This window comes from Sporobolomyces salmoneus (assembly GCF_050403485.1).
Source record: "Sporobolomyces salmoneus JCM6883 DNA, S_salmoneus_JCM6883_v1_ctg24, whole genome shotgun sequence".
Taxonomy (NCBI): domain Eukaryota; kingdom Fungi; phylum Basidiomycota; class Microbotryomycetes; order Sporidiobolales; family Sporidiobolaceae; genus Sporobolomyces; species Sporobolomyces salmoneus.
In genome coordinates, this window is record NW_027481139.1 from 204,099 (window position 1) to 218,104 (window position 14,006).

General features: G+C 52.3%; 3 protein-coding genes across 3 annotated transcripts; 1 reads left to right on the plus strand and 2 right to left on the minus strand.

Moving 5' to 3' along the window:
• Positions 1-176: 176 nt before the first annotated feature.
• VTC4 (Vtc4p) lies at positions 177-3,793 on the minus strand (the record flags this gene model as incomplete). Its single annotated transcript, XM_076632264.1, has 18 exons — positions 177-288; positions 348-447; positions 511-585; positions 648-1,216; positions 1,278-1,338; positions 1,395-1,718; positions 1,777-2,005; positions 2,067-2,162; positions 2,224-2,291; positions 2,349-2,409; positions 2,476-2,679; positions 2,749-2,804; positions 2,867-3,128; positions 3,217-3,263; positions 3,389-3,469; positions 3,582-3,611; positions 3,686-3,712; positions 3,787-3,793. The coding sequence occupies 18 exons, from the start codon at positions 3,791-3,793 to the stop codon at positions 177-179; spliced, it is 2,409 nt and encodes an 802-aa protein (XP_076487799.1).
• A 1,420-nt stretch (positions 3,794-5,213) lies between these two features.
• JCM6883_005417 (uncharacterized protein) lies at positions 5,214-9,099 on the plus strand (the record flags this gene model as incomplete). Its single annotated transcript, XM_076632265.1, has 2 exons — positions 5,214-8,514; positions 8,579-9,099. 2 exons carry the CDS (start codon positions 5,214-5,216, stop codon positions 9,097-9,099), a joined length of 3,822 nt encoding a protein of 1,273 aa, XP_076487800.1.
• A 348-nt stretch (positions 9,100-9,447) lies between these two features.
• On the minus strand, positions 9,448-13,422 carry JCM6883_005418 (uncharacterized protein; the record flags this gene model as incomplete). The annotated part of the gene is made up of 5 exons (XM_076632266.1): positions 9,448-11,012; positions 11,072-11,289; positions 11,349-11,619; positions 11,679-12,719; positions 12,777-13,422. 5 exons carry the CDS (start codon positions 13,420-13,422, stop codon positions 9,448-9,450), a joined length of 3,741 nt encoding a protein of 1,246 aa, XP_076487801.1.
• Between the last annotated feature and the right edge of the window lie 584 nt (positions 13,423-14,006).

Here is a 14,006-nt window from a genome sequence, read left to right on the forward strand (position 1 = left end):
TGTCAAGACCGACATTCTGATCAAGGAAAGAACACAGAGTTGTTTCAAGAATTGTTCAAGAATCTACGGCAAAGCTTTTTTAGCAAGAAACGACGACGATGACGAGGAGAGGGAGATTACAATAGGTAGTGCTACGGATCAATGAGAGAATGTGAGGGTATAACACTGAAGAGAGTCTAGAAACCTTGATGAGCTCGAAGAGAGAAATTGACGATGACTGCGGCGAGGAGAATCGCACAGAGGGCAGATGGACCGAAATAATCGTGGTAGGTTACAGCTCGACGAGTGCTGCACAATGAAACGGTTAGCGACTCCAAGAGCGGGCAAAGAAGGAGAAGGAGACGTACCGGATGCTGTAGACTCGCCAAAGGTACATCCCAGCCGTGTAGAGAATCGCGAGGAGAGCGACAGCAGTGAACGAAGCAGCAGCCGCGAGGGCAATGTCATCTACATCGCATTGAGAGTCAGCTTCCTTACCCTCGAAGTGTGATCGGTGAGAAAGAAACTGACCGTGAGGATCTGAGAAAGAGAGGATTCCGATTCCGATCGCTGAAACGACGACAGAGAACTCGATCCACGCGAGAGCTATCGAGCATACCGGACGAGAGTTAGTGTCTGACTTGCAGATAGCTCGAAAGAAGACTCACTGGTTCGTTCATTCGCGTAGAAAACTTTCGGTTCAACTCGAACTGGAATCGCGATCCTCTTTCCTTCTTGCGCTCTGAACGACGAAACATACTCGTTCCTTGGTCCAGGTCTCACGGAGAATGCCGAAGCGTTCTGATCCGCTTCTCCCGACTCGTTCAAAGGTCGATCCCCTTCCCGGTCGTGACGAGATTCAAGCAGTTTGACGAGGTTCGCCGGAGTCAATTTCGGGAAGATCTCTTTCGTAGATTTCGCCGCGACTCCGTTCCCGTTACTCGGACCAGCTTGAGCAGCTTGAGTCTTGACCATTTTCGCGAGTTCTTCTCGGTGAGCTTTCGCTTCGGCTGCAGCTTCGGGAGGGAGTTGAGCCCACGCAGCTTCGTCGATTGTCGTTGCGACGAGTCGGTCGTCGTCGGCGTCTTCGTCGTCTGAAACGGGTTCGGTGTATTGAACGGGATCTTGATCGCTCGAACGAGCGTCGGAGGGAGTTCCGGGTGCAGTGTTCGAGTTCGAGTTCGTTGCGGGTCGATGGATTTGGGCTTTGTGAGTCGCAGGTTTACGAATGTCGGTTCTGAGCGGGAGAGAAGGGGAGTCAGCTTCGGGTTCGTACTGAGAGGTGGAGGAGCACTCACTCCATTTGAGGTAGCCAGAAAGGAATGAGATCGACTCGATTCGGGAGGAGCGTAGCGCATCCTGGAACCTGAAGAGTTAGCTCAAGGTCAAGCGAGAGACGGGAGAAACGAACTCACCATGAATGAACTTCGAGAATTTCGGTACGGCTTCGACCAAATGACTACTAACGAGTTCTCTGACCCATTCTGGAGGTTCCTGACCCATTTGAGTCTGCAACTTGACTTCGAGCACACCGTACGGGAACAGTTCCTTGTCTTCTTCGGGAACCGCGTCGAAAGGGTAATCGATTCCGATATCGGTTCGTCTCCAGTTGTCGCCGGATCGGGTACGTCCATCCCAGTTGTCTTCTCGGATCAAGGAGAGTTCAGTGTCGAATGAGATACGAACTCGAGCGTCTCCAGGAAGTTGGAACGCAGTTCGGTTGTAGAACGTTCGAACGACTGCCACAGTCACCAATCTCAGCCTCTGAAGTATCGACTGACAATGGATGAGACTGACCAGGTTCTAGTTTCTTAATCAACACGGCAGCCTGAACTTCCCTCGCGAGTTTCTTCATACTCTCGACCTCCTTCTCCGTCTTCTTCCCCTTCTTGCGCAACTCGTCGAACGTCGCATCCATCGTATGTTTTCCGGATAAGAAATCGTTGACGAGGTGTTCAGGGATCGGGAATCGAGCTTTGACGGATTTCTCTCCGGTCCAATCTTCTCGATGAGTTTTTCGTTCGACCTGCGAGTTCCCAACGATCAAAGTCAGCGTTGTTGAGGTTGACTTCGAGGTCGGAACTCACGAAGATTTGTTTGACGTTCGTATCTCCGTACCAACGGAGTCGAATCGCTTCTGCTCCTTCAGTTTTTTCGAGACGACCGAGATAGAGGTCGAGGTTCTGTGACTCGAGCCGAACTCTGTTAGCTGAAAGTTACAAGCTGATGAGCTAGTCGACTCACCTCATTGTCAAAGTAGATGGAGGAGATGGCGGCATCAGCAGCTTCGAAAGCCTTTTCAGGGTTGAAAACTGTTGCGAGCGAGTGGTCAGTGGAGATCTCGGACCTAAGCGATTGTGAGAACTCACCGAGAACAGGCAGATGTTTGAGGATGACCAGTTTGAGTTGAACCCAGTTATCCTTGTGAACCTATCTCAGTCGATCACCTTTTGTAAGCTATCTTTCTGCGAGATCTAATTCTGAGGAGATTCTTACCCAATACTTCGTAGTCTGACGCACGAACGCGCTCTGACTTCCACCAGCACTCGCATCCCCCATGATCGGATGACCCCTAGTCCTCACGAGGTTGTACAATCGAGACAATTGAACGATGATTGCGTCGTAGTTTTCTTTGTAAAAAGGTCGTTTCTCGAGGTAATCTCGCATGAATTGAGCTTTGAGGGTGAATCCGGTACGTTTCTAGTATATCGTGAATGGTGTGAGCTCGACCTCTCGTACACTCTAAGGAGTAGAGGAGGGGAAACTCACGTCGTGTTTCTTAACGATTTTGATGAATCCGGTATAGTTGAGATGCGAGAAATGACCTATCAAGAACGAGAGATAAGGGAAAGGGCACAATAGACTTTGTGAACCGTCCGTAACTCACCCATATCATGAACGTCCGCGATGACATTCGCCAAATCTTCCTCCAACTCTACGAATCGATCCTCGAACTCGTCATCGCTCGTGTCACTTCCAGCATCCGTATCATCGTCGTCTCCTTGTTCCTCGTCGTTTCGGAGTCCTGCATCGTCTCCGTCTCCGGTACCTTTGATCGTTGATTGTTTCTTGTGAGCCGAATCGGCAGTCGCGATCAGGTCTTTCACTTCTTGTTCGTAGCTGTTGATCTTTTCCGATAGTTCAGAGATCTATTGCAGAGCGATGCATCAGTTGGAAATGCTCGACGCAGAGATAGCGACCTTAGGAAAGGGAGAAGGACGAATTTTAAATACTCACCTTGCTTTCCTGGAACTTCACAATCTTGTCCAATTCACCACCGAGAGCTGTTCATACAATTCAGCATCGTCAGCGTCTATCGTCCTCTGAGCACACCTCGTCAACTCCCTCGAGACGGGAGATTGAAAACCCCACATCGCGACGACAGAATGGGACTCGTTTGAAAGCTCACCTTTGAGGAAATCTGCTTCGTCCGCGTCATCCCACTTGTGATCTGCCATACGATCCTTGAGTAATCGTTTCAGTCCTCCATCTGATCATCCGTTCAAAGTGCGAGAGAGAGCGCAGGAAATGAGAGGGGGATATCAAGGTCGTGTTCTCGTCAGCGAATGAACACAGTCAGGGAAGGCAAGAGAAGAGCTCACAGTCGATATAGGATGCCTGCCAATCTTGATCTAAACGGTCGAGAGGAGAAGAGAGATCAGTGAACGGATTCGCTTGGCTGGAGACCTCACGTTGGAGAACATACAGAGAGCATCCTTGATGACCGCACCGACTATACATTCATTCGAGACGTGATCAGCTCTAGCAGGCGGACCGCTTAATCGGAGAAAGGAGGGATCGACGTACATTTCATGATGAGGTTGAAACGGCTCTGGTATCAGGCGAGTAGGCGGGTTGGTAGCGAGTCTGAGAGTTCCTGAGAGCTATTGGTGGGAAGAAACAGGCGGAACTCGATCAAAAGGTGAAATGAAAGTGAGGAGAGCGGAGTAGAGACGAGCCGAACGTGCGTTGAGAGGAGAATCCGTAAATAGCGGAGTTTTCCGCCTTTCCGGTGTTCGAGGTCTTAAGGTTACTCTCAAGAAGAGATAGAGGGAGCGAGAGGAAAGGAATCGTGAACGAGCTCCGTGCGAGGACGATTTGAGTTTCGAATTTCGCAAGTGCAGGATCTCTCGCTCGCTTCGAGGATCTTTTGCCTGGCTTGAGCCGTCCTTTCAGCGAAGCTGTAGGCGGCCAGGGAGCTTAGGAGCGTTGTTGTGTGTCGAGCGAAAGAAAAGGACAAGCTCGAATTCTTGCGAAGACGGTTTCGCTTGGGAATGTCTCGTTACGGTTGCCTGTCGGGTCCAGCGGTGCTAGTTCCAGACCAGCACTCAGCTACAGGAAGACCTAGATGCGCATGGGAGGCAGCGGCGTAGCTTGTTCGCAGCCGACAAACGGTGCAACGAGCTTTTCTTTCTGCTTGCAAACCGTTTCTTCCTCGTCTCCTAACACAAGGCCTAACCCTCCGTCCTCGCTTTCTAAGCTCGAGGTAGATAGTCGCTTACCTTACCGTCCTACCCCACAGAAATTACCTTGCCTAGGCAGGTCGTTGCGAAAGAAATGTCAGTGCTCGCGGCTTTCGAGTAAAAGCTATGACTTGCCTCTGAAACCGTCCGAACGGAACTTGGTCCATCAGTCTGCTGCTGCATATGTACTCGTCATCGCCGCTCCCTCCTCACGACAAAGAGACGACGGTTCCGCTCGCAGAGGAAACGAATGTCAACGGATTCGACGCGAATGAAGGTGAGAATTTTGAAATGTATGCGAAAAACTCGGGCCTCCGGACTTTTGGATTTCGCGGAGAGAGAGGAAAATAGACTCGAACTTCTCGACACGTCCTCACCGAAAGTAGGTGAGAGTACAGTACGTACGCATTCAACTCGAAGCTAGAAGTATCAGTACCGTGCAGCGCCAAGAGAACGACAGTAAGACGCTTTAATTATCCCTCAATCGCAAGGGGGTGAAAGGCATTTTGAAAACGAATCTCGTCGATCGATTGCTTTCCCTCTTCTCCCACTCGGCCTCGTACTTTTTTCGACCCAAACAACACAGGGAGAAGCATTCGATTGCTCTGGGTAGAAGGATCAGATCGGTCTGAAAGAAACAAAGGACCCTTGTCGAGGTAAGCCTGTGAATTCCGATCTCACCCTCCCTCGACCTCTCCCTTCACGAGCCTGCACCTAGGGAATCATCGAGTATTGGGTACTGATCAATCCTATCGCAACAGCTAGCCGAGTATGGGCTTGTTCACACGGAAAAAGCGCGATCCCCTTCCCAGTCCTTCTCCTTCAACTTCGTCCCCTCCGCCTCCATCGTCTCCAAACAATCGACTCGCGATCCCACAAGATCAGAGATCGATATATTCCGATCATTCCCAGAAATCGCGTTCGCCAAAGAATCGGTTTCAAAACATCTTTCGATCTTCTCAGGCTCTTCCTGCATCCGATTCCCACTCCCACTCTCCCGTCGGTCTAAGAAACCCTTCAACAACCTCGTTGGTTCCTCCTCGACAATCGTTTCAGGATCAATCGAGTGTACGTTCGTGGGGAAGTAACGCAAAGGGGAAAGGAACGAATCGAACGACGCATGCTACGAACGAAGGAAGTTGGGATGATGCAGGGATTCCACTATCAAACAGTCAGCCTCGAAGCTCGATGCAGCAGCCGGAAACATTCGACAGGTATCAACGGTTTGGAGGTCAAGCCGCGAGTACGCTGTCTCTACCGGTTTTCCATTCCGAAGATTCAGATTCACGGAGGAGGATCTCGACTTCGACGGCGAGGGAGACGATCTATCCAATTGAGTCGCAGATTCAACAGGAAGACGAGTCGACGTCGAATGCAGGAGGGAAGTGGAGTCGATGGAAAATGGGCCGAGCAGGAGGAGGAGGAGGAACAGGAGAAAAGAAGCCGAGAACGGGGAGCATGTCGAGTATGAAGATGTTTGGAGGAGGAGGAGAACTCGTTGGAACGAACAGCAACAACGGAGACGATGGAGGATTCGTCGTCAAATCGTTCAGAACAGTTTCAAGAGTTCACGAAGATCCGGTCGCTTTCGCAACGTCTCCGACATCCTCTGCTTCCCCTCCGCTACCTCCACTCCCTTCTCAACGGTCCGCATCGGCACTCTCGATCTACGAGCAACCAGAACAGCAACAAGAATCGATTAGAGCTTCGATCGATCTCGGTTCGAGCCAAACGCGTCGACCTCCGCTCAACGTCCTCGGACACAACCCGGCAAATGCTCGCTCGGAGTCATCCTCGAGGTACAATTTCGGCGACCGTGCACCTTCACCGAGTACGATCAGCGTGGAAGCGTTCCGACTCGCGTCTGCTCGTTCGAAATCTTCCGTTTCTCTCGTTTCCCTCAACGGCCTCGACTCGCCGGAACTTGACCAGGATCGTCCGAAATTCGAGCCCGTGCAGAGACCGAGCAGTCGAACGAGTCGTCGACAGTCGACCTATTCCGAATTGAGCGTCGACAACGGAAGTACTTTCCTCCCTCCTCGACCTCGCTTCGCGAATCACTCGAACAGCTCAAACTCTTCGATTCAGAGTCGCAAGAGCTCGAACCATTCGATCGGATCCCATACGCCTCCTCCCGTTGTTCAACCTCAAAACGATATTCCGCCGTCGGATTCTGTTATGTCGATGGACTCGTTCACGACTGCTGCCGAGTCTCGAACGGCTCCTACGAGTCTACGGTCGACCCCTGCAGCTAGTCGAGTCACCTCCCCGACGAAATCTCCTTCGAATTCTCCCTTGAACCTCCGATCCGTTTCTTCTTTGACTGCACCCGATTCCGAGCTCCCAGTTCGACCCGCGAACGTCAAACGACTCTCGAGTGGAGATTCCGACTTGAGGTGGATCGCATCCTACGCCGATTCCATCACTTCGAGCGAACTCACGACTTCTCCCGTCACTTACAAAAGTCCTCCTCTTCCATTCCCTGCCCCTCGTTCGTCCGAGACGAGTCCTACTTCGACTCCGAAATCGAAACCTGCTCATCATCGAATCTCTCACGCTCCTTCATTCTCCGTTCAACCTCCAACTCCCGCGACTGTCGAATCCGACTCTTCTCCCGCTGGATCTCCTATCGCCCCTCGAGCCGCTCCTCCCACCCCTCGACAGCTTCCGAAACGTTCTTCTTCCCTCGCGACAGAATCGACGAAATCCGCTCTTCAATCAATGGGAATCGGCTCGAGTCCTCGTCGTCAATCGATCAATAACCCTCTCTCGAAACCTTCCCCGACTTCCCTCAAGACGAACAGCAAAGCTTCTCGTGCGGCGAGTCGAGGATGGATGAGCGATTCGAGCAACGACGAGGATGAACAGGAGGCGTTGGAGAGTAACGATTCGAATTCGGATAGCGACGACGAAGTTCCGCTTTCGCAGATCAGAAGTAGGAGTCAAACGGATCTTTCTTTGCCTCCCGCTTTGATTCAGGCGGAACAGAGGGCAAAGGCAGAGTTAGAAGCGGCGGCGACGGCGAAACAGGCAGTTCGAGCAGCGGAATCGAAACTTAGCGGAGGAGGAGGAGAAACGCTCGGACTCGTGCGAAGAGGTTCGAATCGGAGAAGTGTCTCGACTCTGAGTCTCGCAACTACGTCAATGTCCTCGAGTGGTATCGTCTCGCCTGCTTCACCGACTCGATCGATCCTTCAACGTCCTCTTCACCCTCGATCTGTCTCGAACCCGAATACCCCTCTTCCTTCCATCTCATCAGCTCCTCCTCCCGTCCCTGCTCTATCCGGATCCGTCGCCGATCGTTCCTCGTCGTCTTCCGGCACCGGTTCCTCGTCTTCAGCTCTTCTCACTCCAGGCGACCTCTCCCCTGCCGTCTCCGACCTCGGACTCAAATCTCATCCCGGAGTGCCACATCTCAGCAAACCCTCTGTCAAATTCGATCTCGCAGCCGTTTCGTCTACTCAAACGGATCCAGCTCGATGGAACAAAGGTCGACGAGCGAGCGCGATTCAAAGTTCACATTCGAGTTTCGGCTCTCAACAATTCGGTCTCCATCGTCCTACTCAATCGCTTCAACAACCTCCGTTCGGAGTACCTCGTCCTCCGGCTTCTCTCGCTCCCCCGTCTCGAGGTCCGAGATCCTCCCTCGCTCCTTCGCCAAGCTCGAATTCACTCGCCTCTTCGAAAACGGCAGTAGATTCTCCGAATGCGACGAACCCGGCGACGGGAGGAGGAGGGGTACACGATCGCATGAAGGCTCGTCACAAGCAAGAAGCGATTGAAGCCCTGAAAATCGGAGCTGATTTGAATCATCCTTCTGGCTTGATCCCTGAACGAGGTCACGACGACGACGACGACGAAGACGAAGATGAACCTCTTGCAAATCTCCCGTCGCGAGGATCGATGATTGGAGGAATGCCCGGAGGAGGAGGAGGAAGTATGATCGGAGGAATGCAACCCCCTCATCACGGTCAAGGAGCAGGCTCGATGCAGATGAATAACATGGGAATGGGATTCGGTGGAGCGTTCTCTCCTCTCGCCCTCGCTCCTTTCGGAGTCGATCCTTACCTTTGTGAGTTTTCGAAATTCTCTACTCTCCCGTTCAACTCGTTCTGACTCCCTTCGCGAACGCATAGATGCTTCACTCCCACTCGATCAAAAGATGTCGCTTCATCAGCGTTCCCAACAAATGATGGCGATGATGCAACAAGCCGCGATTCAAGCTCAAGCCGAAAGCGTGATCGGCGGCGGCAGTGCGATGGGAGGATACGGCTCTCGAGAAGGTTCGATGATTGGGGGAAGTAGCATCGGTGTCGCCGGCGGCGGAGGAGGAGGAGGGAGTGGTCCTCGAGGTCGACTTCACGGCGCTTCGATGAGCATGAGCAACCTCGAATCGTTATCTTCCTACGGTTACGGAGGAGGTCCGTCTCAGTTCAATGCCGGAGCTCGTCTACCTCCCTTCGCACCAACATTCGCCATGTCGGCTCCATTCATGCATCCCGGAATTCAGGCCCCTCAACATCCAGGATCCCTCTACCAAACTCCTTCTTACGCGAATTCTGCCATCGGGTTCTCGGGCGGAGGACCTACGAATAGGAAAGGATTGAATCCCGGAGGAAGAGCTGCTTCGATGATGGGATTTGATCAACAAAGATAGAGAATTTCTCACTTGTCCTCATATTTTCGATTTTCATATTTCCCATGTTACTATCTTTACTCGCACCTACATTATCCTCTTACGCTATAGACACTATCCTCCCTGCTCACTGTCGTTCTTCACTTGCAGTCCCCATAAAAACGCTTAGAAATCGTTTTTTCGCATCTAATTCACTCACAATTGCTTACTCCATGCTCTCTCTCCTCTCTTCTCATGGCCTATTGCGGAACAGAAGAGAGACTATTGGTGATATGCAACATGGTGAGAGACAGAAGAACTACGAAAAAACAGCGTGACCTGAAGAGAAAAGGAAAGGAAAGAGAGAAATAAACGAAAAGTAATGGAATTCTACCAAGGATTGTTCTGCGTTGCGAAAGTTGCTGTTGAGCTAGTTGCTGCCTTGTTACCCCAAACGAAGTTGCTTGCGGGATCGGGTGCGTCAGATTCGGCGTCCTTATTTCCTTTCGAATCTGATGCGTTCCAAGCTGAGAATCCTCCATCGCCGCCGAAAGTGAAAGTCGGTGCGCTGTCGACGAAACCGTTCTGATCCGCGAAAGTGAACGTTGGAGTGTCGGTCGGTGGAGAAGCGAACGAGAATGGGGAAGGAGTTGAAGCGGAAGAGGACGAGGCGAAGTGATCATCAGGGAGTGACGCATTCGAAGCCCATCCCGAGGACTCGACAGAGTGAGGAGGAATCGAAGAAGAGGAGGAGCCTGTGACTTCGCCGTTCCATTGTCGCCGGAGTAATTCGTGAGCGTCGAGAGTTTGATCGAGTTGAGTGAGATTCGTTTGGAGGGGAGCTGACGGAGGGGGAGCTGAGGGAGGTCGAGGGATCTCGGAGGAGCATGAGTTTGTCGCCGATGTTGACCGAGGGAGATCTTCAGGAGGAACAGAGTTTGCTCGTTCGGGTTCAGGTTTCGCTGGTCGTTGTTGGGCGACTTCAGCTCGTAACTTTTCGAGGTCGAATCCGACGGGGATTGACTCGACGACAGCCGGACCAGATGAACCTTGACTCGTTGTCGGCTCTTTCTTCTCTTCCTCCTCCTTTTCTTTCTCGATCGGGTCCTTCGAAATTGTGCTGTCGAACGAGGAACGAGATGACCTCTTCTCGTCGAGACTATCTTGCGAGGTAGAATAAACCGATAATCTTGAGGCTCCAATTGACGAAGTTCGCTTCAAGTCTCCGAGGGAGCTGTTCGACGAGCTCAACCGAGGTGGCAAGTCGTACTCTTCGCCTGACGGTTGTCTCGACATTGGTGACGAGTCGGTTCCTCCATTCTTCTTCTTCCGTTTGAACAGGTCGAGGACTTTCCGTTCCTTCTTCTCCTTCTCGGCCAATCGACGTTCCTCCTCCTCCTTCGTCAAGACTTCTCGTTCCGGCGCATCAGGATCTTGATCAGGTTCGTCGAAGTGATCCGCCGTCGTTTTGAATCCTACGTGCGCGAGTAGTTTCGGCATCTTCGTTCGATAACTCAAATGTCCCTCGAGGAATTCGGTAATATCGACGTTCTCAAGATCCGGAACGTGATCGATCGGTCTTAGTCCTGCGACCGTCTGTAATCCTCCAGTCGTCGCTCGGAAGAGGTAACCGAGTACCCAGTCGTTCATCGCGTATCCATTGACGAATCTTCCCGCGACGACTCCTCGAACTTGTCTCCAAATCTTCTTTGACGCCGTGACTGTCGCTCCGAACAGGTAGACCTCTTGTACGACTCCGAAGGCGTTCGCTTTCGCGAGTTCGATGAGAGCGAAGAAGATGACTCGAGCTCCGAGGGAGAATCCGACGAGCGAAACGGGTCGAACTCCGAGTCGACGGTTGAGGAGGATGTCGGCGAGGACAGCACCGGCTTGACGAGCTCGATCGAGAGCGTTCGACCAAGGGTTGTCGATGAGGTAGGAGAGTTTCGTGAGCACTGCAAAAGCGAGGAGTTAGGGTTCATCTACTTCAAAGGTAGAGAGAAACCGAACGCACTCATGGGCCACTGGAGAGCGCTCATGAGAGCAGTCATGACGGTCGCCGCGAGTACTTGTTGACCAGCCTGAGTCAAAACTTCGGAAGTGAGGATTTTGAGGGCGTTTCCGGTATCTCCCATCATATCAGGCTCCCAGAGTACCGAGAGGACGTCTCCCACGACAGGGTCGATCGTACTGAAAGGTAATCGAATGTCGTCTCGAGGTCCGTTCATGAATCTAGAGGGAGAAACGAAGCTGAGCAAGGTGATGAAATGAGAGAGGAACGAGAGACTTACCCAGGAACGGTGATGAAGAAATTGACTCGTTTGTTGTTGTGCAGGGGTTGGATATCGAAAGTCTTGACATGCCGCGTTCGTTTCGCCATCGCTTTCCCTCCAATGACAGATCCCGTCAGAGTCGCTCCGGAAGAAATGATCGCAGCTCCTCCAGCTCCGGCGAGGAAACCTGAGGTTCCGGTTACTCCGACTGTTGTCAAAGCACCAGCGAGACCTGCTCCGATGACAGGAGCGAGTAAACCTGCCGAGAGACCGATAACGAGTCCACCACCTGTTCAAACTTGACGGATCAGCTTAGTGCGGTTTCAGCAAAGAGTGAGTAGAACTCACCCAGCGTAGCCAAACCCATCATCATGTAACGATTCCTCTTATCCTTCTGTCTCCTCCCTTCCAACACCTCCTGATGTTCCTTCGCTTTGACCGCTTCTTGAATCTCCAACGCTTCCGTCAACCTCCTCTCGAACCGAATTACGTCGTTCCATTCCAACCCCAACTTTTCTGCCATCCTCCCCAGCAAGACTCGAGACCGTGCGTCGTAGACAGAGTCGGCGATCAAGGCAAGGAACAGGTCACAGAGAATCGTCCATCGAATATCGAGAGTGACGGTCTTGTCGGCTGCGGTGAGAGTTTTCGAGACTCCAGGAAGGGAGGAAGGGAGAGGAGCGAGGAAACCATCGGGTTGTTTCGTGAGTTCGGGGGAAGAAGGAGCAGGAGAATTCGCTCGAGGAGTTGGAGGATCGTTCGAAAGGGTTTCGTCGGCGGGAGGTTCAGAGTAAGAGACGTAGTCGGAGGGTGTAGCGGATAGAGGTTTCTGAGCTGCTCGAGGGGTAGGAGGTTCATCGAGAGCTGCACCGATGTCTCCTCCTCCCAAATCGTCGTCGTCGAAACCGACTGGCGGTGGTCGACTCGTCCTCGATAAGCTCGGTGACGACGGGCCCGACGTTGCTGGTGACCGTCGATTCGGAGATCGCAGAGGAGACGAGATCGAGTCGTAGGTATTCGCTTCGCTCGCCCGCCTTTCAATCTTTTTCACCTCCCTCTTGACGTACCCCAAATCGCTGTCTCCGTCTGCTTCTCCTCCGTTCTGGCCCAACGCTAAATCCTCTAACCGATCCTCCAACTCCCTCGACTCATAATCATCCACGCTGAGCTGTCTCCGATCCCGCTGTTCCGGAGTCCTCAATCCTTTATCTCTCGCTTTCTCTTCTTCCGACTCGAACGTGATATCGGCTTCGGCAGCTTCTCTAGCGGCGATCTCTTCTGCTTCTGGATCGTAGTCTGGATTATCGACGGTATAGGTTGCGACGAGAGAAGGAGTGAGATCTTCTGCTGTGACTCCGTGCTCCGCGAGTTGTTCGATCATACGTTGTTCTATCGAGCACAAAGAGTCAGCCCACGCTACTGAGAGATGATGTGAGTGAGACTGACCTGCTGCGTCGACGTCCATGTGTCGATACAACCTGCCCATAATTTTGTTCGCCCAATTCGTGCAACTTTCCCTCGCCGGTTCCAGCTCTTTCGCTCCCTTCGCCGCCAACGCCAGTGTCTGTACCATTTCCCTCGCTACTAACCTCGATAACCCGACATACGCGATCCTCTGTCCCTCGGTGAGGAGAGTCTTCGTTTGTTGCATTTGCGAAAGTGGAGTCATGCTCGTTTCCTCGTTGAACAGGTATTGAGTCCGCATCGAGATTTCGTCTTCTTCGGGATCGTCGTCGAGTTCCAACCTCGTATAATCCATCTCATCGAGTTGTTCCTTTTCCCTCAATCCACGCGGACCTCCTCCATCTTCCCTCTCTACCAATTTACCCGTCGCATTCCCCGTCGTCGGAGTTCCTCCCGTCGAATACGCTGAATCAGAAGGGTTCGCCGCGAGTCGTAAAGGCGCAGGTCGAGCGTAAGTTGAGCGATTCCCTCCCCCTCCTCCTCCTCCCTTTCGTCGAAGATCTTTCTCGTCGTCGTCAATCGGAGCGTCGGCATCAAACATCGAAGTCGTCGCTTTCGTCTCAGCACTCTCACTACGTAACACGGGCATGTCTTCCCACCCATCGTCATCCCAGATGTCGGACGACATTTCCTTTCACCGTATTCTGTCTCGATCGAGAGGGATTAGCTTGGCTCTGCCGAATTGGCGAGATCACTAACCTCTGATCTCGTGGAGGAATGGTGAACAGCTTTACTGAGCTAAGGGAGTCGAGAAGGGTGACGGAAGGGAAGCGTGTTGCCGAAGTCGAATGTGCGAGGAGAGGGGCAAGATAGACCGCGAGCTGAGCGTGTAGTACTTCTGGCTGGCTTATTCGGTGTTTCAGGAGATTGGCGTCGCGTGTCGAAATGTGTGAAGAACTCCAGAAACTGAATCTCCTTCGTGCTTCCGCTCCATTCACTATCGACTAATTCGACTAGCTGCTATGCGTACAGTACACGCAATAGCTTTATGACATACACGGACGAGTTCCTCGTTCGTTCGAACACACTTCTACCGTCACGTTTCTTCCGTTTGCTCTGTTCTTAGAGCGCCCGTGCCTCCACGACGACGCGTACAATTCGAGCTCAATAACTAGAGAAACAATTCAACAATCAACGATGGACGATCTTGGCTTGGCAAACTACTCTTTCTTCCTCTCTTCTTCCTTCTTTCCCGCTCGTTCCACTCTCACG